The 18,030-nt window shown below is 39.3% G+C and overlaps 1 protein-coding gene across 1 annotated transcript in view; it reads left to right on the forward strand.

Annotated features, from left to right (window-relative positions):
- Window positions 1-18,030, forward strand: part of rassf3 (Ras association domain family member 3) — a 65,440-nt gene that overhangs the window by 38,219 nt on the left and 9,191 nt on the right. Inside the window, exon 3 of the mRNA XM_073480420.1 lies at window positions 16,685-16,792. Within this exon, the coding sequence (XP_073336521.1) occupies window positions 16,685-16,792 (108 nt within the window). The remainder of the gene's footprint in view (window positions 1-16,684; window positions 16,793-18,030) is intronic.

Consider the following 18,030-nt stretch of genomic DNA (forward strand, 5'->3'; position numbering starts at 1 on the left):
TTTGATGTTTCTCTGCAGAGCATGTGCAAATGTCAGTAGATGGGAGGGGAGTAGCAACGGCAGCTTGTCATGATGGCCTAAGTAAGTAAAACATGATGAACTGGGTCGTCAGATGTACTTGGGCGGCCCGCCAAGTAAAATATGTATTGGAAACACTACCCAGAAGATATTCCCACTGACTAAAAATAATTTTAGCATTTTTATTGACAAATTAGATTACTTTGCCATCATTTGACTGATTCATTTAATGACTGAATATGTGTCATATGAATAGTTGCATATGACACATATCTAAGTTCACCTCGTAGGAACTGTCTTGTGCGTCTTTAACAGCTCCTCACATGATATAAAACAGAATTTCTTTCACATTTTCTGCTGCCTTTGAAAAGTAACCTCATGTTTTCACCCGTGACAGGATCTGGTATCATGCCGCATTATGCATACTTGTATTGTTCTGTTTGATCCAGGAGGCTGTATCCCACCATGGAGGCTTTAACCGCCTTCTTGTCACTTGAAACCTGATTCCTGATTCTCTTTACACATTTTCTGCTCCTGTTACCTGTAGACCTTGGTGTTAGAGTTATAATTTGAGAAACATTTGGCACCAGTTTTATCTTGGCAGCAGCCTTCGGTCTGACACCGTATCTATAAGCCTGCGAGATCAAGTTGTCCTTGGCCGTCTTTGAACCTCACTAAAGACTATTAGGGCGCATCCACTGACGCAGATTAAACCTATGACCCATTAAGCATTGTACATCTCTTAAACTCTGTTAATTAAGTCTCAGATCTACACTGATCTTCATGAAACAAGACTCAAAGTTTGGGGATTTCACAAGTCTTTAGCCTGTGATTATAGCTTCCTCAGCTGGCCACAGGTTGGTCGTCTGGCACATGAAGCATCATGTGAGAGAGTGTGTTGATGTCTCATGTGAATTACAGTTGTGTTTAAAGTTCCTCCAGTCAACCTTTACAGTGTTTAGACTCACAACACTGCCATGCCAACCATAAACACAGGAGGTGGTGTTAGAGATCTCGGTCTCTTTCATGTTTGTATGTGGTGTCCATGAGGGCCTTGACGATTGTACTGCATGAAACTTGATCAACCAGTCACTGAAAGCTGGAAATAAATGCCTTTCAATGTTGTCGTTTTATTAAACAGAACATTAACTTTCGGTGAACTTTGCCTCGTCTCACCTAGAGGAGTGTAAGCAGTCTGACCCTCAATTTCATTTATTGAGTCCGTTGATCGTCTAAACGCTGCTTCAGAAGTTTTTACACTGATAGCACGGTGGCTCTAGGGATGGCAATGCCTTTTTTCTTGGCCCAGACTGAAATATCTCAAAAAATTATTGGGTGGATTACCATGAAATTTGTGCAGACGTTCATGGTCTCCAGAGGATGAACCCTCATGAATTTAGAGATCCCTTGATGTTTCCTCTAACGCCACCATTGGAGATATTTTAACAACTATTAAAAGGTCCCCCTCTGGATGAATCGTCTTTGGTAATTCTTTCACTTTCCAAACTTTAAATTCCCAGTACTTTAGCTTTTGACCTAATACCTGTAAAATGAAAACATACCCATCAGCCACATTGGTCGTCCAGTAAGAGCATGCTGACGTAAGCCCCACAGAGCTTCTAGCATGGGCTATTGTAGTCTCTTGAGCCTTGATGCACATGACTTGGTCTTTGGTCTTGTTTCTACATGAACAAATATAGTGAATGTATTTCTGTTGTTATTTTTGTGTGCCATGGTTTGGGGCGATATTGCTCAGCAGCAGTGATGCAAAAAATACTTTTTCTCAGACCACCAGACTTTCATTCTAGGTTTGAGGGTCCCTTCATTGTGTAATAGCTGCCTCAGAGGCCTTTATACTGACAGAAATCAAATTTACAAGCGCCCTTTGTACTTTACTGCTTTGGAATGACTTTACAGTAGATATCAAATTTAATATCCGCAGCTTCAACAAAAAAAAAAAAATCTTAATATGTGAGCCAACACTGTTTTGTGTCTGTGTGTCAGCGTGTGTGTGTGTTCACAGACCCATTTCAGTTTGAAGTACAGTCTCTGCTGACCGTCTGCAGGTTACATAAAGCTTTTTATGAGACTCTTTTGCCTTTCCCCTCTCCTGCTTTTCCAAAGGAAACATAAGTGGAATTGTTCTTGACTGTGCGGCCCTCGCTATCTCATCAAACAGAGCCGGAGTGCTTTTATGCCTGGAAACACACACACACACACACACACACACACACACACACACACACACACACACACACACACACACCTCTTCCACGGCAGTGTGCTGCGTTGTATAATAAGATAAATCTGCCTTTGAGAGGAACCACCTGCGTCATGGAGAATATGAGGTGTTTGTCAGGACTGTGTGTGTGAGCGAGAAAGGGAAAGATGGAAAGAGTGTATTCAAGCAACAGAATATTGACCTATAAAGGCTTTGCAATAAAAAATAACATCCAGTACCTCTGATATGATGCATAAGATGATGATCTTGATGTAGAATTGATCGATATTTTATACTGGAAGTTTATGGTATACCTGAAAAATCTTTAGCAATGACCACTCAAAAATGACATCAGAGCACTGAAACAGTCAACTTTACTGGAAATGTAATAACTATAAATTACCACAAGCACCTTTATCTGCACTATAATCTAAAAAAAAAATAAGGTTTCATATTTGCACCCTTGAAGGATGATATTTTAACAGGAAACACAAAAATGTATAAAAATCCAGGATTACTTTTCTTTTTATTTGACATGAAAATGACACATTCGATTCATGTCCCAAAATAAAATTACAATGATAAATGGCGGGAAACACAAAGGTAAATTTAGTGACTGCTCGAGAGTTTTTGATAATGTAACAAGATCTTCCTCATCAGGTGGAGTTTTCCAGTTGTCACTGAATTATAAATTTAACATTGTGTGAGCGATGTTTTTGGACATGTTGGCATCTTCAGTCTTAACGTTTAAGGTTTTTTTTTAGTTATTTATCGAGCACAAATGCCAAACATCCAGTTCTTCAAGATCTGCTGCTTTTCTGTTTCATGTCACTGTTAATGAAATGTCTTTGAGTTTTTGGGTCAATTTGAAGACGTCATCTTCTACTCTGGGAACTGGTGTTGGGTATTTTTAACATTTCCTGACATTTTACAGACTAAACGATAAAGTCAGACAGATTAATCGACGTTGAAAATAACCATCAGTTTCAGCACTACCGTAATTGTCTATATTTATCCAGTCCTCGTAGCTTATGAAGCTTGTCGACGGTGATGAATCACGCAACCAGCTGCTTTAAACAGACTCTCTGAACAGGTGGTCAAGTGGCTTCCTCCTCCCGCCCCCCACTTCATTTTACCTCTGAGTGGAGAAACTGACCACCTGTAGCATCATATAACAAGGTCAAAAGGCCCCGGATGAGGGGAATAACCCACCTAAAGAACTTTTTTTACTTTCCACTTGTTATAGCAGACATTCCTGAAGTTCAACCTGCTTGTAGAGATTATTTAAAGGAAAATCTTAAAATCTCTTTCTCTTTATCTTGCTCTTGGACACTTTTCCTGGCCTCCACATGCAACATATGCTGCCACTGCAATTAAAGTTTATCAGATAAATCACGAAACTGCTATCTGAGTGCTTCCCAAACGTAGCACCACACAATTTTCTTTTTTTTTTTAGATGAAACAATATTTATTCCACAGAATGCAATATGCCTCTTCTGCATAATTTCACTCTTGTTTGGTAGATTTCAGCAGATCAAAACAGCGCTCTATCATCCTCTAAAGTTTAGAAGTTTAATTTGGATTGATGCTGAAAATGGGTAATTATTTAACTCTGCTTGTAGAGAAGTGAGTGGGCCTCTCAGCCCTGCCTCCTCTGTGTTTATATGATCAGTAATGAAGCCTGTGTTTGTTGGTTGGTCTCTGTAAGCCAGCAACATACCAGTTTCCAGTTAGAAGCTCATCTGGGAGCAGTTTAGACCGGCTGTGATCTCCGCGACGCCATTATCACCAAACCACAGCGCACTTTCAGGCGGTTTTGTGCCTGCTTTGATGTGCAAAGGGGAAAGTGAGAGTCAAATGATGATAAATGAGAAGGGAGGTTTACAGACAGTGTGTGTTGAAGTGTTGAAGACCACCTGCCCAGAATGCTTTTGGAGGTCCTCATTATACTGAGGGACATTTTTGGTGTGAGAGTTAGTGTTGTGGGTAGAGTTTGGGCTGGAGATGGATGTTTTTGGAAAAGCTGAAAGCTGAGGTTTTAATAAGTTGTAGACTTATGAATTGGACTGGTATTGGCTGATATTTTGCAGATATGTAATATACGTCAGTGTGTATGTCGGCCCATAACTTATAAGAAATTGTAGTACAGAAATGTTTGAGATATCTTACGTTTGAGCTGTAAAATAAAAGAATGATGAAATAAAAGTTTGTTTATATCTGAAAAAAAGGGTCTCTTGATCGATTCATCAACAGAAAAACAGTTTAAATGTCTAAATTATCTAACTAGTAAGTCATTTTTAAGACAAAATGACATATTTACTAGTTCACCTCCTCAAAAGTAAAGCTGTATTGCTTGTCTTGTATGGTAGCTTATTCGTTACTTATTTTCTCATTAAAAATGAGAAAATAAGTAAGTATATTTTGTCATGCTGGCATAAATACACTGACGTAGCTTTCTAGGCGGTAAACTGAATATCTTCGGGTTTTGAACTGTTGAGCAATTTTAATACGTCACCTTTTCTCAGGGCACTTTATATTTATATAATTTATTGAGATATTGTATTAAAAGCCATACGATTCTAGAGATGTTTTTTATTATTATCTCACACACAGAGCTTTAAAATTACAACTTTTTTCCTTTATTGTGACACAAACATGGAAAAATAAAGCTGTATAACGGTGGAACGGTGTTAGTGGTCTATCATTACAGTAAATGACATTCCATACACCCCGCTCATCACGCCATACCACGCGTAATGTTAGCTTTACACATAATGATGGTATAAAGACACACAGACTTGCGTGCCAAGTAAACCATCACCCTGTGTGTCATTAGTTGTTTCATGTGACACTTAAAATGAATCAACAATCCAGCTCTGAATTGACTGTTCTCACACACACAATCTCAACTAAAACCCCTCAAGGTCTGTGGGCTCTGAATGCGCTGGCTGAACTTTATGTTGATGGGTGCTGTGGTTTTAAACATTAAGATTTGGCTCACGGTGGCTGAGTATCACCGAGTGTATGTTTTGGCTAGCTTGATGTTAGACTATGTGTGTTTTTGTGTGTGTGTGTGTGTGTGTGTTCAGGCTGTTTAAAGGGATTTTCCACTGTAGCTGAGGCGAAGCAGCTTATCTGACGGAGAGTAAAGTCATCATTACACACACACACAGACACACACACACTCAGTAGCACATCTCACAGGTATTGTTTCCCTTGTTTCCATTATCAGGCTCCAAACAGACACACCTGCCTTTCACATCCTCACTGTGCTCATTGTATCACAGCAACGACTTTAAGTACTGTGATACCACATCGTGTAATTTAAGAATCGTTTCTGCTTTTTCACATGAGCTATAAATGCTCTAAAACATGAAATATAGGATGATTAAAAGCAAGCTGTTGACTTAATTTTTGTTTATTTTAGTTTTTTTCAGAAGATGGTTTAACAGAAAATTTAACGTGTCAGCATGTTGATATGTTAAAATGTAGGACTCCAACTGATGATTATTTTTTCTATTTATTGATCAATGATTTGGTCCATAAAACTTCAAAAAATGTGAAAAATACTTATGACATGAAGTCGAGGAAGCAAGTCACACAGTTAGACCAACTCACCAACCATTATCTCCATTTCTAGAGTCACACCACAAGTGTTTCTGAAAATAAAACACAGTCGAAGCAAAACTGCAGTTGTGGTTATGCCAGTGTAGCATGTTGCAAACTGTAGACAACGAGAGTACAAAGGTGTGACAATATGTGATATGTGAAAGGGATGATTGACGTCTTCATACTATGTTTGCAGTGGGTTGAAAAGTGTATAAACACATGCATGTTCAAACAACCTGCAGAGGCTCTATATATAGTCCTTATGTGGGTGGAGAGTCAGACTGTGTGAAGGTCATTTAGTAATAAAGTTGTCAGATATGACTGATGGTGAATTGCCCTTTCTGTTGCTTCATATCTGACTCATGGATGAGGGTTGAGGGTAGCTGTCTGTAGTGAACCTTGGATTCATTATCATTAATTAACTGCTGTTGTGTTTGTTTGCTTTTGCTTTCTGTGGCAACGTGGCTTTAAATTATATTCGGTCTTCTAGTGGCTTCCTAAAAGTTCAACCACCTCATTAAATAACTCTAATGAGGCTGTTCTTGACATGAAAGTTGATGACGTAAACCTTGAGGATTGGTTTAGGATTGCCCACAGTTTCATAACAAACATTAATCTTATGAAGTCATTCGAGTGTCATAAAGTTTCACGTCTTTAGCCGTTTCCACAGGCATGTGTGTGCCTGTAAACGACGTCTTCAAGGTCATCTTATGTTCATTATTACCGTCTGTAAATAATGAGTATTTACAACTGTGAGCCCAGAAATCTAAATTTGTTTGAGGACTGAATTAAGAATATTGCAGCGTTTTAGTCCTTGTTTATCCTGTGCTGTTCAGCTGGTTGTTTGGCTGGTTGGTTTGCTGGTTGGTTGGTTGGTTGGTTGGTTGGTTGGTTGGTTGGTTGGTTGGTTGGTTTGCTGGCTGGTTGGTTGGTTGGTTGGTTGGTTGGTTGGTTGGTTGGTTGGTTGGTTTGCTGGCTGGTTGGTTGGTTGGTTGGTTGGTTGGTTGGTTGGTTGGTTGGTTGGTTGGTTGGTGGGCTGATTGACTGGTTGGCAGAGGTATGCACACTACTGAATGCCATTCTTGTGTTGTATATTAAATATCCAAAACAAGCTATTGGAAGGCATTTTTCACTATTTTCTGACACATTATAGCCTAAAAAATGATAGATTAATCTGCTAAATAATCAACAGGTATTACTTAATAAAAGCAGTCATTAGTTGAAGCCATGCATGTATGTGTAACTGTATGTGCTGGTGTTCAACCTTCTCAGCAGAGGAAGTCTGGCTGATTGTTGCCTCACTATCCTCAAACAGAAACATGCACACACATCTATTCACTGCCCTGCCTTTGTTGTCATCCTGCGAGGTCAGAACCATGAAGTTTCATAATCTCAACACACACATGCTTACTCACTAAGCCCCCACACACACTCATCCACACCTCTTTTAGCCTGTTGCTCAATTCATGCAAGGGCTCATTTTTCCACCTTTTCGCGTTTGGATTTAGCAATCTTTTGTCATTTTAAATCAATCATGAACTCCATGTGTTTGTGTGTGTGAGGGCTGTCTTTTGCCAGTGTGTAGCTGCTCTAATGAAAGCCGTTTCTCAGTGTAATGAGAACATTTCTCAGCAGGCAGTTCATGTTGGACAGCATCATCATATTTTAATGTTATATTTATCTCCAAAGCAACCAAGTTAACTTTATGACTAGCCTCAAACTTTTAATAGAGCCCCCAAGAGACACTTGGTTTTATTGAACATGATGTAAGAGTTTTATTACAACTAAAGATAGATATGTTTTAATTCATTTAGTTACGTCTTTTCGACCATTTTAACATCCTCATTCTTTACTTCTAATCATTCTTTTGCTTCCTCGTCTTCTTCCCCTTTTTATTGTCTTTTCTCTTCCTTCCTCATCCTTCTCACATGCTCCTCCCTTGTCTTTCTCTTCCCCTTTCTTTTAATCTGTGTCTTCATCCCTTTTCACTCATCTCCTCCTCCACATCTTCCTTCTTCGTCCTCCTCTTTGTTGGTAAAGGTGGCTTTATCGCTGGGTGGTCCCTCCAAACTGACTCCTTGTGGTCTCCTTGCAGATAGCTGAACCGTAACTGTGTGTCCTGTACTCTGCAGTCCATGTGTCCATGTTGTACTTACTGGACCACTCTTCAAACATACAGTACTGCATAGTGATGTCAGTCGTTCTCTTTGGTTCACATCATTGTAACGAGCCCGGCTTCTTGACGCTATGTGGTCCAGCCAGTTTAGTCTGCAGGTTTCACTTCTCTGTTTGACAATAGTGTCATTTTACCCCTCTCTTCTGAAGAAGAAGCCGACAAGTTTCTAGTGGGTCGGTTCCAGATTATTTTCAGTCAAATAAAGTCAGCGTCTTTTTGAAGTTTATTTCATGCAGATTTCTACAGTTTAGTTTAGGATTTTCTCAAAGTTGTCGGACCTGTGAAAACCTTTATCTCAAACTAGAAGAAAAGCTGTGAGAACATACTTGTTGAGGCAAAAGGTTTTGTAGTTAACTCAAATGTTGTCTAATATACCTGAGAAACCTGAGATACCTGAGACAGTAATTTTTAAACAGTTAGCTTTGTTTAACCAAAGTTCAAATACAACAAAAAATATGAAACTTTAATCAAGACAAACAAGCAGCAAATATGCATAAGATGCATTAAAATTGAAAATATATATATATATATCAATATATTTTGATAAGCCAATATTGGCACTGCTGATGTATTGATAAGGCTATAGCTTCTTTTGTTGCTTAAAGGTATAATATGTAAGAATTCTGTGTTAAAACTACTATACCTTTTGTTATATATTATAGATATATAATATATATAGTTTTGTCCTTACATTATTCCAAATGTTTCCAACTATGTTTGAACCACAGAAATCCACAAGTTTACTCAAAGTAATGGTGCATTTCATTTGTGGTCGGCGAAAGAGACGAAATTTAACGTGAAAAAAACTGTAAAGCATGACCTCATCTGTGAGTCACACGAGATAGATTTTCATCAGCAGTGCTGGTTGTTAAATGGTTTGTTCACCACCAGTGAAGCGAGTTTAACCACAGGCAGGATCATTTGTGTTAAGTTGCGTTACTCAAGCGAGTGATTGTTCGCCCCAAACAGCCAGATTACTGTACATTAGCTGAAAACTAGCGAGAACCAAGGGTGTGTTTGTGTGTTTTAATTCAGGTCAACTCTCCGATTCTCTCTCTTCATTTTCCCCTTTCCTCTCGTAACGTTACATTCATGAAGTACATTTCCCCTCCAGCTCCAGGCAGCAGTCAACATTACAGAACATACCCGACAGTGAAGGTCACCTTCACAGATCACTGCTACAGTCAGATTGATAAACAGGAGTGATGATAAATCCACTTTTTAACCCCAGAAGTGAAAAAGTAATCCCTGAGCTCTCCTCCCGTCTGTAAACGGCTCTGGATCAGAGCAGAATCTGATGTGACTCTGGGTGTTTATTCTTCCAGAAGGTCTAGATCTGCACCCAGTTCTCTCCTCCAGAGCTTGTATTACCTCTACCTGCATTTTTTCACCAATCATCGGCTGTGCTGTTTCATATTGAAAACACTTTGAATAACAAGTCAGAAACACCTTCAAACTTCACCCTTGAAACCCTGGAAGACACCCAGGGGTGAAAGAATATGAACATTATGTGTGGTCACTGAGTAGCTTATATAACCTCTGCATTACAGAGAAAGAGAGATCTATAAAAGGCTTAAACATGTCTGCACTGTATCTCCTGCATGAGTCCATTAACTGTGGAATCTCCACTTAAGATGAAGAGTTTGAGTGTGTGTGTGTTTATGTCCATTAGCTGATCTGTCAGAGGAAAGGTGTGAGCACTTCCACTTGTACAGCACATTTATGTGGCGTTGTACGTGCATGTGTATGTACCCATTAGTGCAGGAATGCTGGGAGGAAAGGTGTGGCCCATCTCCACTTCCCCCCATGGACTTAGCAGGAAGTAACATAGAGAGGGAGGGGGTGAGGGTGAGAAGGGTAGAAAAATGGACACAAGATGGTTAAGTGGACAAAAATAAGCTTAGCAGAGAAAGTTGATCTACTGTGGAGTAAAAATTACGACAGATATTTTATGAAAGGTGCTTATGTTTATTGACCCAAATGAAATGACCTTTGCTTCGGTCATTTTGAACATACTGTAGCTTAGAGGAAGACACATGAGGAAGTAAAGACGGTGGCAGAGAAAAACGTCTTCTTGTCTTTTAAAATGTAGGTTAGATTCAGCTAGCACAGCCAAACCTCTGTGTTTAGTCTGCCTGGAGCTCCAATAACACAGAAACACACACAGCCCAGTGCTTTAGGGGTCTATTTAGCCGAGCTAAGCATGTTTTGTCTGCACACATACACACACTTGTGTGGTGATGTCATTTATTTACGGACAGTGGATGCAGACGAGCGTGACAGGGCTAAACAAAGGCAGGAATGCTGCAGGTGTGTGTGATAAAAGGTTGAGGAAAGAAAATACCGCTTCTGTCTCAGACTAAGCCAGCAGAGTTATTCTTGACCCAGCAGTGAAGGAGCAGGGAGAGTCTGACATGGAGATAAAGATAATAAAACTTGATATGATTAGCCTCCTCTGTCTGTTTTTTTCCCCACTGCTCTTCTTTTTATGTCCCGTCACTTTAGTGTGTCTTTCTCTTCTGCTTTTTCCAGAATTTCCTGGTAGCTCTGGTGCCAAAGAAAAGTCTGTTCTGCTTTTTATGCTCCTCTGCTCTGTGCAACAAGTGTAGTACTGAGACAAGAAGTTTTATTATTCTGTAGATATTGAATAAAATGTTAAGTAATGTCCATTTTTATACTAGGAAAGTATTTTTAGTAGTAGAACGATAAAATGAATACATCTGCTGTCATAACAGGATTAACTTATGATAAACAGAGCTTTCTGGAGAATTTAAATAACCAAAAGTAAGTGCCTTTCTATCACACTTCAACTCGAAAAGAACAGTTTGTTCAGCACCATTAGTTCCTGCAATAGGTCCATAGTATTCATTAATAGCCTGTTCCTGAACATTATGATACACAACATAAAACATCTTACCACTGTGACTTCTCACAAGACTTTACATGTGTCTATTACAGTTGTATGCTTTATAACCCAGCAGCGAACTGCAGTTTAATGTCATCCAGTCCATTGCAACATGCATTTCATGAAACATATTTTTAAGGTTTATGAAAGACAAGCAGAGAAGCTGCATTAAAGGTCAATTTTATTTTTTATTTTTAAGTTTTAAGAATATCTGATGATTTTAGTATCGTCCCATGCCTAGTCATAGTACAGTATATGGTAGTAAAGCACCTTAAGGCCGGTTGCCACACACCATAAAACAGAAATGAAGAAGAACATGCAGTAACTAGTGAGCTAGCTACTACTGACACACAACCACAGATAGATGAGGGTAGATATCGTGATAATATTGTAATCGTGAAAACTTTTGGCAATGATAATCGTGTAGTGAAAATCTGTTGTCATTCAACCATATGCAGATGATGCTGCTCTCTGAAGTACAGAATTTCCTTCTCCAAAAGTAGCTCAAAAACTGAAAAGTAAGCAGCACCTTTTTTTATAATATGACAGACTCACAAATATTGATCTTTCTTGATAAATAAATACATTTTATACACCTCACATTACAAAGTATATTGCTTTTCCTACCAAGAGAAGCATCGTAAGATACAGGCCTCAGAATTAGTGTTAGTCAACTTACAGAATTGGCTATTACTTGAGATAATTCTCTGTTTCTAGTGCAAATAAAAGCCTTTATTCTTCATTATAGAAACCCAGCTACTGTCTTTGTCTTTCCTCCTGTCTTATCCCTCTGTCCAGTGTTGATCTTCCAGCTTCAGTGGGAGGATTCGCTGTGCTCTTAAATAGGACCATGACCTCATTGTGTTGTAGCTCCACTGTGCTCTGCTGCTCTTGTTTGTTTGGATTTCGTCGCTCTCTCACCCTCCCAGCTCCTCTTAACCCACTCTTCCCTGGACATTACACAGCCTGGACTGGACACACTTTTCCACACTGACAAGGCCCAGGATGATATGTGTGGGCTGAAACAACAGATCCTTTTTATTATTTTTGGCATAAAAAAAAAAAAAAATTACAAATAAAGAAAACTTTGGCTAGCATCTGCTACAGTTCAAAAATATTTATATTGGCCTGTATTTGCCTGTTTGAGTCTAACTTATGATGACACACTCAGGAGCGTCTGCTGGTTTCAAAACTATCTATTCAAAGTGCAGATACGATGACTGGAAACTTTGCATCTCATGAAAAGTGCAACAAGATTAAGGCTGAAACTATTTGTTTAATAATAAAGACAACAAATGCTAAAAGGATGGATGCATAAGAACAACACCTGAGCCCAGGTTTTAATAGTTTAGGAGTGATATAAGGATAGTTAATGTGGGTTGAAAGTCACTTAATCTACAATGTCACGTGGTTTAGCTTTTGACCAAACTGCAGACTCAGCCGGTCTGTCTGTCTGTCTGTGTGTGGATGGTAAGATGACAGATAATCTCCTTACCTGTCACTTCCTGGTAATAAGCTTTGACTCACCTGACCCGGCAGGTGCTTAGAGTAAAGACTAAATGTGGAAAAAACCCTCAGGTTGAACTTAACTGAGTCACGATACTCAGAGGTTTTAGAAATAAACACAAGGAGTCTGTGTCTTTGTCAGTGGTTGAAAAAATCCAAGGAGGTACTTGTACTTTACTAGTTAGTTCATTAGTTTCAGTTCAAATCCCAAAGAAGGCAAATTGTCTTCTGCATGACAAAAATTAAAGATAAGAGAAGGACTTCTTTTTAATTTCCTCCCCCGTTTATCATCTCACGACCCCTGAGATTTATCTTGTGACCCTCTGGAAGGGCCCAACATAAGTAAGATTACTTGTAATGGTGTACTTATACATAGTTGTCTCATGATATTGGTGCTTTTAATGAAGTAAAAGATCTGAGTGCTTCCTCCACCCCTGGTCTTTGTGCATGTGGTTGAGCAGATTTGTTGAGGTGTCCTCCTTTAATCCTGATGAGTCAGTGTCTGAGTCTGACAGGTTGACAGACACCTGCAGACAGACAGGTCACCAGCACCCAGGTGTCGGGTAGTACCTTCAGGATAGACGAACGAATGTGTTGATGCACCATGAAGAGTTTGAATAATTTGACTAATTTTGTCTTTTGAAATTTTGTTATAATTAGCCATTGAATTCTTGCGTTATGGACAATAACACGTCTCTAATCACACATTATGCCTCTGGACACAGCTGTCACTGGTGCGGGAGCATAAAAAATCAGCAGCCTTAATCCATATTTACATACAGTATGATGATGACAGCACTGTCTTTATCCATTTATTACTGAGCTCATCCTTTGACTAACTCAAGTTTTATTGTGTCAACAAAATAAGCTAACAAAGTCCATCTAGCTGAAAGCTATATCCTCTTTTCCCACTAATTTTTAAGCCTTAAAACAACCATTTACAGACGTATAAAACAGGATGCAAAAGCTCTAAAGTCAGTCCTGTTGTTTCATATCTTCTGTCTGTATGTGTACAGTATGAGAGTGCCAATACACTGACTTTAATTCTCCAGTGTAGTGTGTGTGCTTACATGGGCATAGTGCAGCTCTCCTCTACATCTATTAAAAACCACACACACATACACACATAGTGCAGAATCCAGGGAGGCTTTGAAGGCGCATGCACCCTTATATGGAAAACACACACTGCTGCTCAAGGCAAAGACAAGGTGCCAATACTGCATGTCCACACACAGACACACAAACACACTGCAGCTCTGAGCGATTCTAACATTGTGACGTGTCCACTGATTTATGGGTCAGAGAGAAACGCCAGTCTGAAGTGAATTACTCGCGACATTAAACATGTCCTGTATCATGTTATCATGAGATGGATGATTATTGCAGATTAAAATAAAAGATTTTTTGTTTTTCTATTTTATTTGAAGATTCAAATAGGATCATTAGGTTGCATTTAGGGCTTCACAATGAATCAGAATATTATAAAAATCGCAATATGGCCAACCTCATTATCCTTATTGCAGGTAAAAGGTAAAATGTGTGACAAAACAGCATTTTCATGAAGTGCTGTAGTGCAGGAAAGATGTCCTGGCCTGCAAATCTTCTCCAGATGTAAGAAAACATGTTTGTTTGGTACAGACCGCAACAAATGTCACATCATTTTCAGTGGAAATGAAAATTGTGATGCAAAAACAATGATCATTTCCACATATCACAATCATGATATCTGTCACAATACTCACAATATGGTTATTTTTACCATATCATGTTGCCCTGGTTGCATTCAGCATGTTTTCCAAGTATGTTCATATTGAAAAGCTGTGTCAAAATGCCAAACGTTTGCTGTTACACAATAAAATGATGGTCCTCGTGGTCACATAGTCGATGTTTGTCATTGTCCTAAGATCTTAGGGTTAATAGTTATCTTTTCTGAACTAAAATGTGATTATTGGTGCTGAGTTTGACTTGTAGCAGTTTTAGCTGTATTTATGCCTCTTATTCCTGAAAACCAAACATCTGCATGCAGCGACTGCCCGAAAACATTTTAATTGGCTCTTAGGTCAGTGGACGGGCTCTTTACAACTGACTATGTAACATATTTGGCTTTGTCTTGTGACCTAAATTATAGCTTGTGCTTTCTGCAGCTGTGTACTATTTTGAAATAATAAAAAAATGGACAACTAACTTGAAATAATTCATCAGACAGCTCCGACTGGGTGTGTTTTTGACCTGATGTCACTTGTTTTCCTGCCGGTCAGTGTTTGTCTTTAGTCGTTAAAGCTCAAGTGCAGATGTTCGTCTGTGTACTGAACACATGTGTCCGTCTGTCATCTTTATCGAGAACTTTCTCTATCAGCTAGCCTCTGCTCTGACCCTTGAACCTGCCCCACCACTTCCTGCTATTTATACATAAACACAGTGGGGACTGCTGACTGTGGCTCCATTCAGTCGTCACATACAGTAAAACACGTGTGCATGCATGCTGCGAATATATTTCTGCTCATAATTCAATTCCACGTGGCCTCCTGTCAGTTTCGCTAATCACAATTTTAGCCTTGAGACATTTCTTTTCTTGCTTTTTTTTTAAAGTTGTGGATGGTTTTGTTTGACTGTCCTGCAGGAGGTTTTCCATGTTTTCTCTAAAATTAGAAGTCAGTCACGCAGCATGGGACCCAGGCTGGATTATAAATGTTGTTTCTGTCATGTGCTGACCCTCCAGCGGGAGCAGCAGCAGCAGCAGCAGCTAGGGGCCTTCTAACACTTCACAATCTCGCTGCAAAAAGTTTGCTAGAACGATGAGAAGATTTCTATCACCAGATAAATGAAAGTGTTGTGTTTTATTCTCAGCGCATGTCTTCCTGCCATTTTATCTCCTCCTTCCTTATTATCACATTACTGTACTGAGTCACATGAAAAATATCACTATTATCTATTGAACCCTTAAGCACTATGCAGTGACACAAAGTACCTCCTGTAACTATAAAAAGCAAGAAGTTCTTCTTATCAGAACTTTCTTCTCCTGCGTCCTGGCGGTCTTCTGTTATGGTTCTCATTCGAAAGGTAAAGAATCAAGTTTTATAAGTATTAGATTCACTTATTCGTCCCATATTATTTGTTTTTTTGAGGTTTTTCTTAAAATCGTGATGTGTTTTTTTAGCTTCTCTACTTTTACATGCGTGTTCGCCTAACTCCTCCGATTTGTGAAACCATTTAATGCATTTGACATTTGGCTGTGGTGAAGTTTGCACACTTATGGACGTCTGATGGCTTTGTCGGACAAAACAAACTAATTGTCGTAGTCGATCATGGTCATTCTAGACGCTGCTCTATCTCCAGGCAGAGATGCACGATAAATATCAAACCGACTGAGTCTACAATGTCAACACAACGACACTTGTTAGGGAGCTACTGAATATTAAATCATCTTTGCTCCCTCAGGTGTGCATAAACTACAGCTTATAAACTTCTTTTTAAAATATGAAAATGGGAAATTATTGGTTATCTTATCGGTATTGCCATGAAAAATAGGTAATTACCAGTTCTTGGTTTAATCCATATTGTGCATCTCTAGTCCCAGGAGCTCCTCTCTGCAGAGAATACACACCAGGTCCATTTTGACCGAAGCAGACAGAAGCCGCGTCGGGCTGCACAGAGTAGATTGTGCCGGACAGGAAGTCAGACAGAGGAACGATACGTAGTGTGCTGCCGATATTCAAAATAAAAAACGCCTCAACAGACTCGGGATCTACAGCACAACAAAGTCGGATGTAACGGCAATAAACCCAGTTAAAACAGACAATGATGAAATGATTTAACTACGTAGCTTACTCAACCACGGTAGAGGCACAAAACTCAGTGAAAAGTGATGAAATAAACACAATCTGAGCAAGTCAGCAGTATGAGGCAGGCATGACACTCGAAAACTGCATCACAAGGGCGAGAAACTTGCCCTGTGCAATCAAGGTGTCACAGGATAACCAGCTCAAGGAGTATATGGACTTATTAATTGTATGTATAAAGACATATCAGCTTTAGTAGTGGATATAAAAAATACATGATTTGAATTATCAGGAAGATATACTGTATGTAAAGCGTGTGTTGAATGTTGTCAGATGAGCAAGAACTGTTTTTACATGTGCGCTTGGACACGTTTTCCTGCACCGCTGTCCAAACAGAGGCTGTATTGTTTAATAATCTTAGTTGACTTGTGACTTATCATGTCATGTTTCCTTTTTCTTCTGTCTGTCAGGATGTGGAGAAGGAGAGAGAGCTGCGGACCGAGTTCAGCAGGGAGGAAATCAGGCAGAGGATCGAGCTGTACAACTCAGTGACCAAAGACCACCTCAAAATGACACTCGTGAGTAAAACACACACACACACACACACATACACACACACACACACACACACACACACACACACACACACACACACACACACACACACGAGCTGAGTCAGTGGGTTTTGTGTATTTAGCTTGGAGCTTGTTTCTCTTTTAAAAACAGAAGAAATCTTGTACAAAGCAGTTTTTTATCATGTAGATATTCTGCGTGCTGCTGCTTCTTCCTCTGTTAAACTGCTGTATGAACAAATATACCTGTGTTCTATTTAAAATGCCTTGGTACTCATTTTGGGGAAGGGCTTCTTTAAAGCTGTCATATTATTACAGAATACGCACATTTAAGATACTTTGTATACTATAAATCAAAGCAGCATATCATCTGTCTTTCATGCGCAAAGTAACTAGTGACTAAACGTGTCAAGTGTAGAGGTAGAAATAACAAAGTATGTCATAATTGTCAAGAAAAAGTAAATTAGTGACTAAATGTACCCAGTACTTCCACTCCTGTTGATATTCATGTTTGATTTAAAGTCTTTATCGTCTCCAATGGATAGTTTGTGTCTAAAATGCCCAAATGACAAACACCAGGTGATAATGCAATCCTTCAGACCAAACTTGATGTAGGCAGTCAGACGATCCCCGTTGCTGTCCAAACAAAGGACAGGGAGATGAAGGCCGATGTGTTTTATAAAATACTATGATACTTACTTAAAGCAAATTAGGCTCTGTACAACAGCTCCAAGGGCTTGATATATCTAGATACAAAAGAAAAAGTGAGTGTTACCACTCGACCTGGGCCACCTGCGCTCTAACTCCCTCCTCTAATATAGGAGTAGGGAGAAACGCGAGCATTTTTTTGCCCCTTAAGGCAAAAAAAAGTCATTGAAATGTTTAGAAACAGGGAAATATGATCATCTACAATCCCACTTTACTGATAAAGATGGTGTGATACAATCCAGAGCTACAAAACAGCCACTAAGTGGACCTTGTGTGAAATATCTTTCCAGTCTTTGCTGTCTTCTGTATGTGTTCCTGAATAAACACACCTTAATCAACTCATTATTCGTTCCCCGTTACAAGATAAAAAAATATGCTGATATGAACGTGAGTAAAACAGCTGCGATGTCCAAACAGGCAGAGTCCTGCAGGCTTTAAATCTCAACTTTTAAGGTGTGCTGTTGTTTCAACATCCACGCTGTCCTCCTCCTTCTCCTCCTCCTCCTCCTCCTCCTCCTCCTAGCATTCCTCAGCAG

This window comes from Pagrus major, chromosome 14 (genome assembly GCF_040436345.1).
Source record: "Pagrus major chromosome 14, Pma_NU_1.0".
In the NCBI taxonomy this organism is placed as follows: Eukaryota; Metazoa; Chordata; class Actinopteri; order Spariformes; family Sparidae; genus Pagrus; species Pagrus major.